The 13,722-nt window shown below is 44.7% G+C and overlaps 1 protein-coding gene across 4 annotated transcripts in view; it reads left to right on the top strand.

Annotated features, from left to right (window-relative positions):
• The first annotated feature begins 344 nt into the window (after positions 1-344).
• CD40 (CD40 molecule) overlaps positions 345-13,722 on the top strand; it is a 345,834-nt gene continuing 332,456 nt past the window's right edge. For all 4 annotated transcript variants that reach the window (XR_011304313.1, XM_069651362.1, XM_069651361.1 and 1 more), the window contains exon 1: positions 345-471. Coding sequence is in view for 3 of the 4 variants with exons in the window: in XM_069651362.1 (XP_069507463.1) it covers positions 424-471 (48 nt within the window). In the remaining variant the exon portion in view is untranslated. The remainder of the gene's footprint in view (positions 472-13,722) is intronic.

Genomic DNA, 13,722 nt, shown 5'->3' with positions numbered 1-13,722 from the left:
TTTCAGGGGAGTCCACCCCTCCCGCTAGCAATGCCACTGTGTATGTATGCGTTAAACACGCAGGAAAAATCATCTATTAAAAACGGTGAAATTAAGAAAAATATCTCTGAAACTGCTTTACCCGTGCCCTTTTCTAGTTTTAGCGTGGTTTTCTAAATGGGCCACTTGCTCGGGTCACCAACAGTAAGTACATTTTCTGAACCTGGCTTCAAAACCCTTTTTTTAACCGGTGGGGGCCTGGCGCAGCCTCCCTGTGTGTGGGTGGAGTGCAGCAGGCTTGGTGGGCGGGTGATTGGCAGAGACTGCGGCCCCTCCTCTCATGTGCTCGCCCACAGAATTACGCAGCGTGCGCTGTTTTTTTTTTGTTGAGAGTTCAGCGTTCCCACTGCTGCCTGGCAGCGTGTTCCCTGCGCGCTCATCAACATGAGCAACACCGCAGCGCTGGCACTGCTCCTGCTGTCTCTTTTGCAGGTAGGTGGCTTTAGCAGTTGCGTTTCGTTTGCTCTTCTAGCACTCGCAGTTTAGAGAGTTGGTAGCGGCCCATGATGGGTCTCGTAGAGGAAGGGAACCTTGAGGGAGTTGCCGATCCCCGGACTCTGTGGATGGGGGGCGATTGGCACAGAGAGGACAAGAGCGCGAGAGAGAGATTGAGAGAGTGCCGTGCTTTTCTGCCTCTATTTTTCATCCAGATGAATTGTAGGCGTGCAACATTGGCACTGCGCCAGCTCACCCTCTGGTTATCTGTAGCTTTGAAACACATTGCGATTCTTTCGGACGGTCCTAGCGTTTCAAAATTCTAGATTGTTGGAAATACTTGCACCCTGTTTTATATCCTCAGTCGTCACACATCTCAATCGCAGATTTTGGAAAATTTCTTTTTAATGGCTTCCTCGTGTTTTTTTTTTTTTTTTAAAGCACTGAATATCCTCTTTGGATATAGAAAAGCGATAACAAGTAAAGTGGTAATCCGTTATTGTGTTACGGACCGTCTCATTTTATAAGCGGGCATATGCCTGGGGTATCGTTTGCATATAGTCTTGAGGTTTCAGCCAACACTTACACGTTGACACGCAGTCGTATGATACCCCTGGGGAAAAGCAAACCTGCAAGTTCCTTAATGAAACAACAACACACTGATCAACGCTGTCACCCAGGCCCGTGTTTGCTCTTTCCAGCGCTTAGTTTATTTTGCGATGAAATCAAAACTGAAACTACCATAATTCCAAGGCGAAAAACAGGACTTGGAATTTACGATACCAGCCAGCGACTGAAACGAAGGATGCTGGCTATAACTCCATACTCGTCTTGAGTGGTCTCCCAGACTGGTACTCGAGACCCCCGCCCTCTCCAAGCCACATCGGGTTTTCAGGCGACCCACTTACCTCCATTTCGAGTCGCTGTGTGCAAATATACTTTGTGTGGATATCCTGAAAGCATGGCGTGGCATTTGCTCTGGAGGACCAACTTGAAGACCTCCTGCTTTCTCTGCCACAGGTGCATTTGTAGCATGCCAGTGAAGCAGGTGCAGGAGGTGGGGCCTCGTTTGGTGGGAGGAGCGGGGCGTGGCCCCGTGCATTTATGTGGACTTTTTTAGGGTGGTCTCGAGGTTCACTTGTGCCTGGTCTGCATTCCCATGCCCCTTCAAAAACGTGCATAACCACATCACCACCCTAAAAAGGACAACGCACTATGAACACCACTTTGAGGGCAAGTTGCATTATAGTTGGGAACAAGCACAGTCCACTTTGATTTACCAGGGTTCGACATTGAGGGGAGCTATTTAGCTCCTGTCTGTGGCCTAGAAGAGCCTGGTTAGCTTGACGCAACCAAGTACCACTCCCCGGGCCTTCTTGATACGAGTGGCTTTAACCTGTGGCTTTAACTCTGTGAGTTTGTAATCTATGAATAAGCAAAAGGACACATCTATGCAACATTTAAAGCACAAGGCATCATAAATAATGAACAAAGTGATATGTTTGCATCTTATGTGGGACTTAGATTTGCAGAAAGCTATGAACTAGCACCTGGTGCCCCAGAGGTAGTTCCTGGTCACTGGTTCATGCTGGGATACCCAGGAACTGCTGTTAGCTCCTGTTTATGAAATCTTAATTTCAATCCCCGATTTACGTAAAAGTGTTTAACAGTGTCGGTAAGTGTGTTTGCCCTAGTAGAGCTGACTGCTCCTTAGTGGACTGTATTTAGCCATTAGTTTGACAGTCAATCATTTGATTTTCTTCTTTTTTTTATCAATCAGTGGGAGTGTGCACCGAATTGTACCTTTTTTGAGTTACCCTTTAATCAGTGTTTGGAAGTGGTGGGATTGAGCTCTAGTGCTGTGTCCTCTTCAGCAAAATTGAGCTCCTGTGTTCAGCATCAGTGACTTTCTTGACATATTGACTAATTAGGAGATGTAGTAATGGAGCAAACACACAGACTTGTTATGATGTGCATACTTATTTTATTATTTTCACACTTTTTGTATGTGGGCATACCAATAACTTGTGAAAATGATTCCATGACAGTGTGTGGTCTTTGGCAAATTGTTTTTTTACAGTACCTTATGTGCCAAAATTGTTTTTCTATAGGAAGAAAACGAGCAAGTGGAGAAGCTGCCATTTGAGCCCAGTCTGCAATTTAGACCCCTGACTTACCGCATATCTCGGGGTTCGAAATTGCTATTTAGCCCCTGCTTCTAGCATAGAAGAGCCTGGCTAGTTTGACACCAACAGATACCAGGAGCTACTTTTGGCTCCCCAGGCCAAATAATGCCAAACCAACACACCAATGTCAATATACTTCTGTACATGTGGAACAATCTACAAATCAATATTAGTGCACATCTATATGACATTTAAAGGATGAGGGGTTATAAATAATGGACAATATATGCTTCCATCTTATGTGGAAGTTGGATTTGCGGAACGCTATGTACCAGCTCCTCGTTCCTCAGCCATAGCTCCTGGAGACTGGTTAATGCTGGATACCCAGGAGCTGCTTTTAGCTCTTATTTTCGAACCATGAGATCTTCTCTGCTCCGGTTATTTAAAATATATTGTTATAAACCAATCTGATAAACGCATCAATCCTGGTAAGGAAAAAAGAGTGATTGTAGTTTTATATTCTCCAATTAGAATGAGTATACAAGTAATACGGCTGTTGGAGTTTATTTATTTATTATATTCATATGGCACATTTTATACAAGGTGCTGTACACGAAATTTAAAAGCCCCCCTTGGATCTTATGAGTTCTAAATTAGATGACCTGCTTCCCTTTCAGGTGAGTAGACCAGTTAAGTGATTTTCAAGGCCCTAATGCCAGATTTGGGGGAGTAGCATTAGGGACAGACGCATCAGCCTGCCATTTAGTTTGGGAGGTGATAGTGGGTGCCAACAATACTTACCAGTTGTTTCTGGTCCCTCTGCTTTTATATCTAGGTGGAAGAAAAAGAACGAATAGAAAAGGGTTTGTGTAAACATTGGCCTATGGGTCAGGAATCCGTTTTATATGCAAAAAGGGGGCAGAACGAGTTACTGGCTGATTGGACCCCTAGGCAGAGAAAGGGCTGTCTCTTAGGCTAAAGAGGTCAGTAGAATTAAGTATGTTCAGTGGTCAGTAGAATTAAGTATGCAACTTTCAGTGGTCAGTAGAATTAAGTATGCAACTTTCTGCTAAAATTAATTGATAAATATTATTGTGTTATTAGTGTATTACGTGAAACTTTATCAAGAATGTAGTTCACAGGTTAAATGCTTGTCTTTGATAGGGGACACGCCAGCATTTCGCAAGTTTCGATATCGACTGCACCAACCCAAAACCCTTCTCCTTTCCAAGGTCAATACATTCTGCAAAAATAGCTATTAGTACAGATCGTAGAAGCAGGAGGAATTTGACATCTCTCCTCTACTCCCCCTAATTCACATAGTACCACGCCGCAGGGCCGGATCCTCTCCCCTGACCTCCCTCACCACCCCTACTAGCCCTCCGCCTCTCCGGGGGCCAACAACCCATGTTCTTCCATCCATCTCTCATGTATCCTAATTAACGTCAGATCTGTCACCAAAAACCGATACAACCTAAACCTTATTACCTCGGAAAGCCCAGACATCCTTGTCATCAGAAAACCTGGTTCTCCGACCCATCGCACACGAGGCATTCCCCTGTGGTTTCCCACTTATCCCGTGCAACAGCACTAGCAGAGCAGGTGGGATCACCATGCTCCACAAATTACACCTCACCATCACACTCCAAGGAACAAGCCTGCAACGCAGACTGCAAATCCCTCCTAGTGAAATTTCTCATCAACCCCTCTTGTTACCCATAACTTTTTACTCCTGTTTAGACCGCCTCGGCTAAAACAGAAACTTCGCTAATGCTCTAAGCGGCTCCCTAGCAGCCATCCTGGTTGCCCACTCCTCCCCAGTATTCTAGAAGCTGGAAAAAAAATAGTTCAATGCCCCGCACAACCCCATGACACTACCACTCCTGGACAACCTGGAAGCCCTCAACATGATTTAACTGGTATCAGGTGCCACGCATACTGCAGGATATACCCTAGATACAGTATTCAGTTCCTCCAACCGTATCTCCGCGCTACCGCACCCCCACCCCCCCCACACCCTAGCCACTTATATGGACGGACGAGAATACCTTTGTATTGGCTAAAATGCACACATGTATTCTAATCTGCTCTGACTAATTTCCCATACCTTGGACTTTGGTCCCCCCCGAGGGCGTTCACCTACAGCACGTTGAGGCCATACCAATTGGAAAAAGGCACTATACAAATTACATTACATTGCATGATGCACCATTATGAAACCTGATACTCTAATAGACTGGTTATAATTCAGGTATCACAAAAGGTTTGAACTTTGATTAGTTCATATGAAGATTATATAGTGGGCAGGGTTGAGAACTTCCACGTTAAGCATGGTGCACCTTGTACTGTTATTTGACATAAATTAAGAGCAGTAATTAAACCCATCAGTATTTAATATGTATTAAGAGGGTTAGTACTGATATCATTGAATGGTGGGCAAACTCTAAATTACTGGATATCAAACAGTATGCGAATAATTGATCAGTTTATTGTAAATAGTAAGCATGATGGTGAAGGAGAAATATGATGTGGTATAGTTTAAGATGTTATTGAAGAATAAGTACGACATTAAACAATAATTTTGACTGGACTGTTTTTAGTCTCCTACTCTTTTTGCACAGATTTGCAGTGAGAAATGTGCTTTATTATTATATGATTAAAGTATATAATTAATTGTATACTGTTTCTGAGACGTTACAGGGATCTGGTTCTAAAGCAATTTGTAACACTTTCATCCTTAGAAAACTACATTTAAACTGATAAATTGAACAATGAAGTGAGCCAACAGGCTCTCTCATTCTCATGCCGTGATTCCACCCACTTTTGGTCAGGTGCTAGTTGCGTGCCCTCACTTTGAGGCCAATCATTGTAAGTAATTCAGGTAGAGATTTGTAGGAGGGCAAATACAGGCAACCGGCACTGTGGATTAACTCCCACTTTTCATTGCCTCCCACTCTGGGTCCCCTTCTACACAACTGTGATGGCTCCAATAGACACTTCACATAGATCCAAAACATCGATTAACAAGGTCAAGATGGGTTTTGTATCAACTATTAGGAGGCTCAGGGTTCTTTTTATAACCAAACACAATATACGTCTGTAACAAAATTATTACTGCTCTGCACAGAAGCGCAATTATACTGTATGTTCGGGGGTGGGGAGCTACCTTCAGAGACTTTGGTGGGTGGGGCAAATTTACTTGTTTGGGTCCTGATTCCCGTTGTCCCAAAGGAATGTTTTTTGGAGATAGTGTCAAATTAGCAAACAATGGTGCAATGTTATGCCCATTTGGGCCAGTGACATTGCCCAAAAACATGATGGCTTTTAAATACAAAATGCATATTTTGATGATCACTTCCAGCATGGTTGTGATGTTGTGTATAGTTGGATAGTTGTGAGAAACCTGAAGGTGTCTTGCCCGCTAGTCCCCAGGGATCTGTGATCCAGGTGACCAGGACACGGCCAGCGCTATTGGAACCAGTTCCTGAGGGTGGACCGGTGCGGGAGGATCACCTGGATGGGGGGTCTTCGGGGAGTGGAAGTGGGACACTGAAAGGTAAGACGCACTACCGTCTCCCATCCTACCCCATAGGATATTTAGAAACTCGACCCCCCCCCTTTTCCTACATACACTTTCTCACACTGCAAAAGACACCAGACTAACACCAGAGCCGTTTCCCTGACATGTCCCAACACAAGGGTCAGGCAGAGCAATTGCTGATAACCAAACACACCTGACGGCTCTTTCCCTTCCCCACAGGGATAAAAGGCAGAGCACGAGAGCACACTTGGAGCAAGGCCGAATGCACGTGGAAGCAGCTATTCCAGGATGGCAGTTAAAACGGAGGAGAAAGGAGGTGGAAACCAAAAGGACGACAAGAAGGGAATTGCCCTTGCCCCTTTCAACCCAGAGCCGTGAACCCTTTGAGAAAACAGCGAGAACAGGAATTGCAGCTGGCAATTGGTGTAGTAGATGGCAACGGTATACGGGGCCCTCCCGCACTGATAGTCGGGGCGGGGAAAAGAGCTTGCCACCTTGGTACTGTCCTTGACTCCATCGGAAGAAAAGCCAAGAAGTTCAGCTCAGCCGGTGAGTCGGAGGAAACTGACAGTGGCCCAGACTGTGTTAAAGCTCAGAGTTGCAGTGGCAACATTTGTCAATTATCTACTTTTCCATTTATGCAAAGGTCTCTTGTGAACAACCGAGGTATTAAGGTTATAGTAGTCGGCGCCAAATGTGGAGTTGAGAAAACCACAAGAACCAAGAGGCGCTAGGCCAGCAAGAGATGTCAAAGTGGTCATATAAGGGTTGAGTCAAAACCCCTTGTACAGTCGAATGTCTTTGACACATTGTGATTTGAAAAGCTAAGGGAACTGCATTGTGGTGACAAACGTGAGCCCGACTGAGGGATGTCCGCAGTGAGCTGTTGGTCTGAGCCTGATTGAGGGAGACTGACGTTGTAAAGGGGATTGGAGCCCGGCTGAGGGGGATCCTTGGGTGAAGAGTAATCACCCGACATGAAGAATAATTGAAGGAACCTGTTTGTGATATATCAGGTCCTCTGAAGCAAGAGACTTTGCATAAAAGAGACTTGGGCACAGAAGGTCCTGATATTGTAAAAAGGAACTGTAAACTCGGGCTATAGAAGTCCAGAAGTGTGCTGTGCTCGAGAGTCCCATCTTGTCCCGTGCTTCAAACTTGGGGAAGGGAGTCCCCGGCCATAACATCCTGACTTATCATTTGAGAGCACTTCTTTCTGTCTAGGACCTTTTATTTGACTAGACTCCACTAGGACCGTTTCTATTATTATTTGATGGTCGTAGCTTGCTCCCATCTTATATTTAGGTTTAGATTAGGCGTTTATCTCAAATTACCACCCTTGAACTGTGATCACTTGTGTCTTCACGCTTTGATACCCTGCCTTCCTTACATAGTTCATGGTGCATATACCGCTGCATTTTATCATAATCTCATGTAAGATTGAGCGGCACTAGAGTTGCAGTGTCTTTGATATGTAAATGGCCAGGCAGACAAGAGGGCCTGGAAAACTGACTGGACTGTGGTCCATAAACTTTTGTCATGGCATAGTGTAACCTGACATAGCATCCCCTAACAACAAATCTCGACACACTACTCCCAGCAAGGAAAATAACATGGGTTACACAGTGGATTGTACCCCAGCCAGTGCTCGAGATAGGATTTTGGAGCGAGAATATTTTACTTCCAATTATTAGAATTGGAGAGTAAAAAGTGCCAGACAACTATCCAATTTGTATGTAAAATTGTCACTAATGTTTTGGAACAAGTTTTAATCGTCTGTATTTCAAATTGTTCTACATTTATTGCACCTGAGGAAAACATTTTCCCCACACAAGAACCATGTAGATGCATACTACCCAGCTTCATCTTCATGATACTTGGGCACAAACTCTAAGAGTTACTACAGATGCCAGCTAGTTACATCGGGTGATTCAGAGAGTGGGGGATGTGATTTATCAGCATCACTTCTCTGCCTCTCGGGCCTAGTGTTGCTGCCTGGCACTGCCTGCTTGACAGCCACTCCAAGTTTTTGCTCAATCTCTCCTTCCGTTTGCTACTCTGTTTCCCCTGTCTCATTTTCGGACGCTCTGCCTCTCACCCTTAAGTGTTGCGATGTCACGTTTTGCGGTCTGTTTCTCTGTCACTCTGCCTCTCCCATCTCTGTATTCTATTGTTGCGGTTTTCCTCCTATATCTCGTTGTATCGGTTGATATAATTCCTCCTCCTCTCTCATGTCATTACTCTGGCTATATCTGTTTTTTTATTTTCTCGGTTGTGGTTACTACTCTTTTTGGTTGTCTTTCTTGCACTGTCTCTTATGCTATTGGCATGCCCTTCTCTAATCTTGCTTTTCTATTTTCTATTTCCATCCCTCCCCACCTGCTGTTGATCTGTGTTTTATTTTACTGTCTCTAAATGGCTCCTTTGAGCAGCTTCTATCCCTCACTCCTATTGTGTGTTTGTCCCATTATTAACTCTGTTTACCTTTTCACTTTCTGTGTTGCCTTATCATGTAGATCATTGCTCTCTCTTCTTGTTACTCGAATTCCTGTTTTGGATTGTCTAGTATGTTCGCTCATGGGATGTGTGTGTTCTACTTCTGAGCCATTATGAGTATAGCAGCCCAGATGAGATGTGTCTGTTCTGAGCCATCAAATGTATTGCAGCTCCAATGAGGTGTTTGTTCTGAGCCATACCAGCATAGAGACCCTGAAGAGTTGTGTTCTGAGAAATCACATATATAGCAGCCCTGATGAGTTGTGTGTTCTGAGCCATTACAAGTAGAGCAACCCGGATTAAATGTGTGTGTTCTGAATCACTGAACCTTTAGTAGTCCTTTTAGTTAAGTCAACTCTGTTACAATTGATTGTTACCTGCACCGTAAATGCACATGTCTGATGCAAGCTCATTAACTCGCCTATCAACATGATTTGAACTAACAGGTTGCCCAATAATCTCTGCAGCAGGGTTAATGACCCACTTTGCCAACAGGCTGTTAACACTGAATGGCACATCGGGTTAGGGCACTGGCAGTTCTATGTGAGGCTTGCCTGATATGCATGGCTTGTCAAAAGCTCGAAGCCTGTTTGGACTATCCTACATTAGTCAGGAGATTCATAATGAGGCTTTGAAATATGCTAGATTTTTGGCAGTGGGACTCAGTAATCAGACATGGTAGCAGCTGAAGTTTTGAAAAGCACAAGACTGAGTAGAAGGGATTTAAGTATATGACAGCAATGCTATCTTCTCACACTGTCTGAGGTTGGTGGGAAGAGCTCAGACACTGTTCTTTAACATCGGGAAACAGGTGAGTGCCCCGCTTAGCAAGCCGGCCGCAGATATATTTTCTGTGCCCCCAGTCTCCCGCACCCTCTCTGGCCCTGATTCATGGATTATTTGTGCCGAAAAAACCTGGATTTGTGTGCCATTCTGCCGCCAAATCCCCATTTGTTAAACAGGGATTTGCGGGCAGAATGGCACACAAATCCCGTTTTTTATCAGGGCCTCTGTGTCCTCCTCTCCCCGTTCCTTCCTGTTTCACCCAGCTCCCGCCTCCCATCCTGCCCACCGTTCCCCATTGGCTAAGTGTGGCTGTGGTTTTGGGTCTAGTGACTCGCGGTAGCCTCCCTGCTTCCGCTGCCATGCCCAAGTCCTCTGATTGGCGGACTCTTCTGGTTATACCTGAATCTCCCAAGGCAGTCCTCTGCCTGGCAGCCCCTGCGGCTAAGAGCCCCAAGGCAAAGGGCGGCTTTTAGAGAGGCTGCTCCAGAAAGTGTCTGCAGGGGAAGCCAGTGATGCCAGCAGCGGACAGAAACTAACAAAACTGTAATTGTGGTATGGGTGAGGTGTAGAGCAATTACTCTACTCCAGAACTCCCCCGCCACTCTACCTCACCTTCCCATAACGTAAACTGCCAAAGACTTAGTCCATGCACATCTAGAGAGATCTGACCACCAACCTAATTCAAGGTTGGACGGTAATTGTTGTCCTGCATAACATACTAACATACTTGCCAATTAACTAGTGCCACTCCCAGAGACAATGATGAACATTTGCCAGCCTCACATTGAGACGGGTGTAACAATGTTAGCATACGCCACACGTAGACTGAATTGTGAATGATAGCATGTGCCACACTTGGACAGAATTGTGAAGGATAGCATGAGACGGAATTGTGAAGGATAGCATGTGCCACACTTAGACGGAATTGTGAACGGATGGATGGATGGAGTGGACGGAGCGGATGGAACGACTGCTATGTACATGTATCCCCATGTTACCCTATCCATCCTGTCGCTTTATATACATATGCTGCTATGTACGCCCCCTGTCCTGCTCTCGTGCCTGGCCGCAAGCACTTCACTGATAAACCGCCATATCACACTTCTACGCTTACTCTTTCCTATACACCATCATTCAACTAGAACATAGCTATGCTATGATACATTCGGCCTAGCTGTTCTCATACTTGCATGACCCCATGACCCCATGAACACCTCATCATCCTAATAAAGCACAGCTAGCTGAGCACATTCCAGCTACTTTAGGCATCTCCTCAGGCCTAACACAACCAGAACTCAGTCTGAGTGTCCACCCTCCAGACTGAACACATCCAACTGATTTCCTCAGCACCACACCTACCGCTATGAAGCAGCTATCATGCAACAACCACACCAGCTGCACACACATCTGGTGCGCCACGCACCATACCACATTTTCTCTCTCTCTCTCTCTCTCTCTCTCTCTCTCTCTCTCTCTCTCTCTCTCTCTCTCTCTCTCTCTCTCTCTCTCTCTCTCTCTCTCTCTCTCTCTCTCTCTCTCTCTCTCTCTCTTCCCCCCCCCCACCCATATAAATGCCAAGTAACATAATATAACTTGGATGGAATTATGAAGGACAGCATGTGCTTCATCTAGATAGAAGTATGATTGGTAGCATATCCCTCATTTAGTTGGAATTGTAAATGATAGCATGTGCCATACGTAGACGGAATTGTGAAGTATAGCATGTGCCACACCTAGAAGGAATTGTGAAGTATAGCATGTGCCACACTTGGACTGAATTCTGAATGTTAGCATTTGCCTCATCTAGATAGAATTATGATTGGTAGCATATCCCGCACTGGAATAGGTAGAATGAATAGAGTGTATAGAATAGGTGGAAGAGATGACATAGATAACGTAGATGGAATGGATTGAGTAGAAAAGCAGAAAAATGGACGGAGTAGACTGAATGAATGGGGAAGAATAGAATGAGTGGAAACTGTTGAAACTCACCCCACGCGTTGTATCACTGCACCTGCTCAGATGTTGTTGCCATATATCTGTATCCCCTTATATATCTGTACCCCCATATATAACTGTATTGACCCATGTCCCTATATATCCATATGTCGCTATGTATGTCCCCACCATCCTGTCCAGGCGCCTGGTCTCGGGCGTTTTACAGATAACCACCATATCATACCACTATGCTTTCTCTCTACTATAGACCATCATCCAACCAGAACACAGCTATACCCCTGATAATTCGGCCTAGCTGTCCACATACGAATACGACCCCATGAACACCTCATCACCCTAATAAAACGCAGCTAGCTGAGCACATTCCGGCCAGCTGCTCATATAGGCGTTCCTCAGGCCTAACGCAGCGACAACCCAGTCTGGGTGTCCACCCACCAGACTGCACAAATCCAACTAATATCTTCAGCACCACACCTATTGTTAGGAAGCAGCTATCATCCGACAACTACACCAGGTGCACACATATCCGGTGTACCCACGCACTGTATAACTCTGTCTCCCTACTGACCTGAACTACGGTTCCCGAGGGCGTTCAACCTACCAGCGCTTTGAGGTCATACTAATGATACATAAGGCGCTATATAAATGCCAAGTAACATAACGGTACTTTAGCTCGCTGCATAAAATGCCAAAACATGTTCATGCTTTCTTACAGTAGCTCTGTTAAGAAATGTAGGTACTGTCCCTGTCCCAAAACATAGCAGTCATGCTAAGAAATGAGGGCATGATGCAATCAGCCTGGCTGTGAATATATGACATTGTGCCATGACATGCGAATAGCAGCTCCGTTGATAAATTAGGCTACTTTGCCTGAATATATACCAGTCCTATTGAGAGGTACCGGTACAATCTGTGCCACTGACAATATATACAGCACTGCTTCTACCTGTATCCATTATACCTTGTTACGGTGGATGGTCAGAAAGGGAGTTAAAGTTCAGACCACATGCCTAGCTATTTGTTGCTCTCTAAGAAAACAAACTATGTATAGTGCCCTTTCATGCACGCAAACACATGCAATCTTAAGACTAAGAAACACACATTTTTTATGTAGAACTCCAAAAAAGATTTTTCCTTCTCACAAAAGACAAACAACTGCTTGCTGGGAGGCTCTCCTAAAAAAGTGTCCATGAACCCCAAGCCATTGAATGCAATTGATGTACTTCTGTGATGGAAAGAAAACAAAGTATGAAATGCCCATGCTGCTGACCTGCGTTGCCCCTATTAAAGCAGATTTAAGACCGAGTAAAATGAAGCAGAAATCCAGCCCTTGTTTAAGACCATTTTCATTTTACACAATACTACCTGTGTCCTAAAGCAAAGTGAAAAGCATCTTCATGATTCAAGGTGCTTTAATAACATTGTAACCTACACAATGCAGGCAGTTGAACAAAGTGAACAAAACACAAATTCCCCATTTACATTACTCAAAGTATTATCTTGATAGAACCATTAACAGAGGAGAGTGTTAAAAAAAATTAAACAGACCAGGACTCATCCCCCAGTTGCTTCTCTCAAGGCCTTTGATCCTTCCGATATCGATTGAGTATCAATTTCGGTTGGGTGATATTGTATGTTAATATGTGCTCTGTAAAGCGCTTTGGATAAAGGCGCTATATAAATAACACATCATTATCATTAAGTGGTACGCAAGGAAGACTTAAAAGGACTATATTGACAAGATTTCTGTGCACCTTATCTGGAGGTCTGACCCCAACCAAAGGGACAGTTTACACTAAACTCCCTGAAACACCATACTATCCCATCACAGATACACCCAACACAACTCTCCACACTTCTTAAACCGCTCTTACAGACAACGGTCAACCACACAATTTACGTTAGCAACCTGTAAGCCAAATTAACTGCTGCTTCGTCAAGTCACAAAATAGCTCAGATGTACACACTACAGACAGCCTTGTCTTTTCAGATCTGCCCACATAAACATTGTCACAAAGCATCCTTCCCCGTGCTAGTCCCGTAGGCCACCGTGTACAGATCATAAAGCTCCAAGAAACCGTGAAAAAGTAAATAAATAAAATAAAATGCAAAATCACTGCCTAAAGATCACTTTCCAAGGACTCAATTTTCTGCAAGTCACAGTGAGATCTATGAGAAACCTGAGGGCGTCGTCACATTTCCTCCCCCCGGGTCCTCTGCTAAGTTGGCCAAGTAAGGGCCTCGCTCTTGGGTTCCCACCCTGAGGGTGGCGAAGCTTGGGAGCATCACCTGAGTGGAGGGTCCTTGGGAATTGGAAGTGGGGTGAACTTGGATGAGTCC

Source organism: Ambystoma mexicanum, chromosome 3p (assembly GCF_040938575.1).
Source record: "Ambystoma mexicanum isolate Mex_15411 chromosome 3p, UKY_AmexF1_1, whole genome shotgun sequence".
Taxonomy (NCBI): Eukaryota; Metazoa; Chordata; class Amphibia; order Caudata; family Ambystomatidae; genus Ambystoma; species Ambystoma mexicanum.
This window is presented reverse-complemented; position numbering and strand designations above follow the sequence as displayed.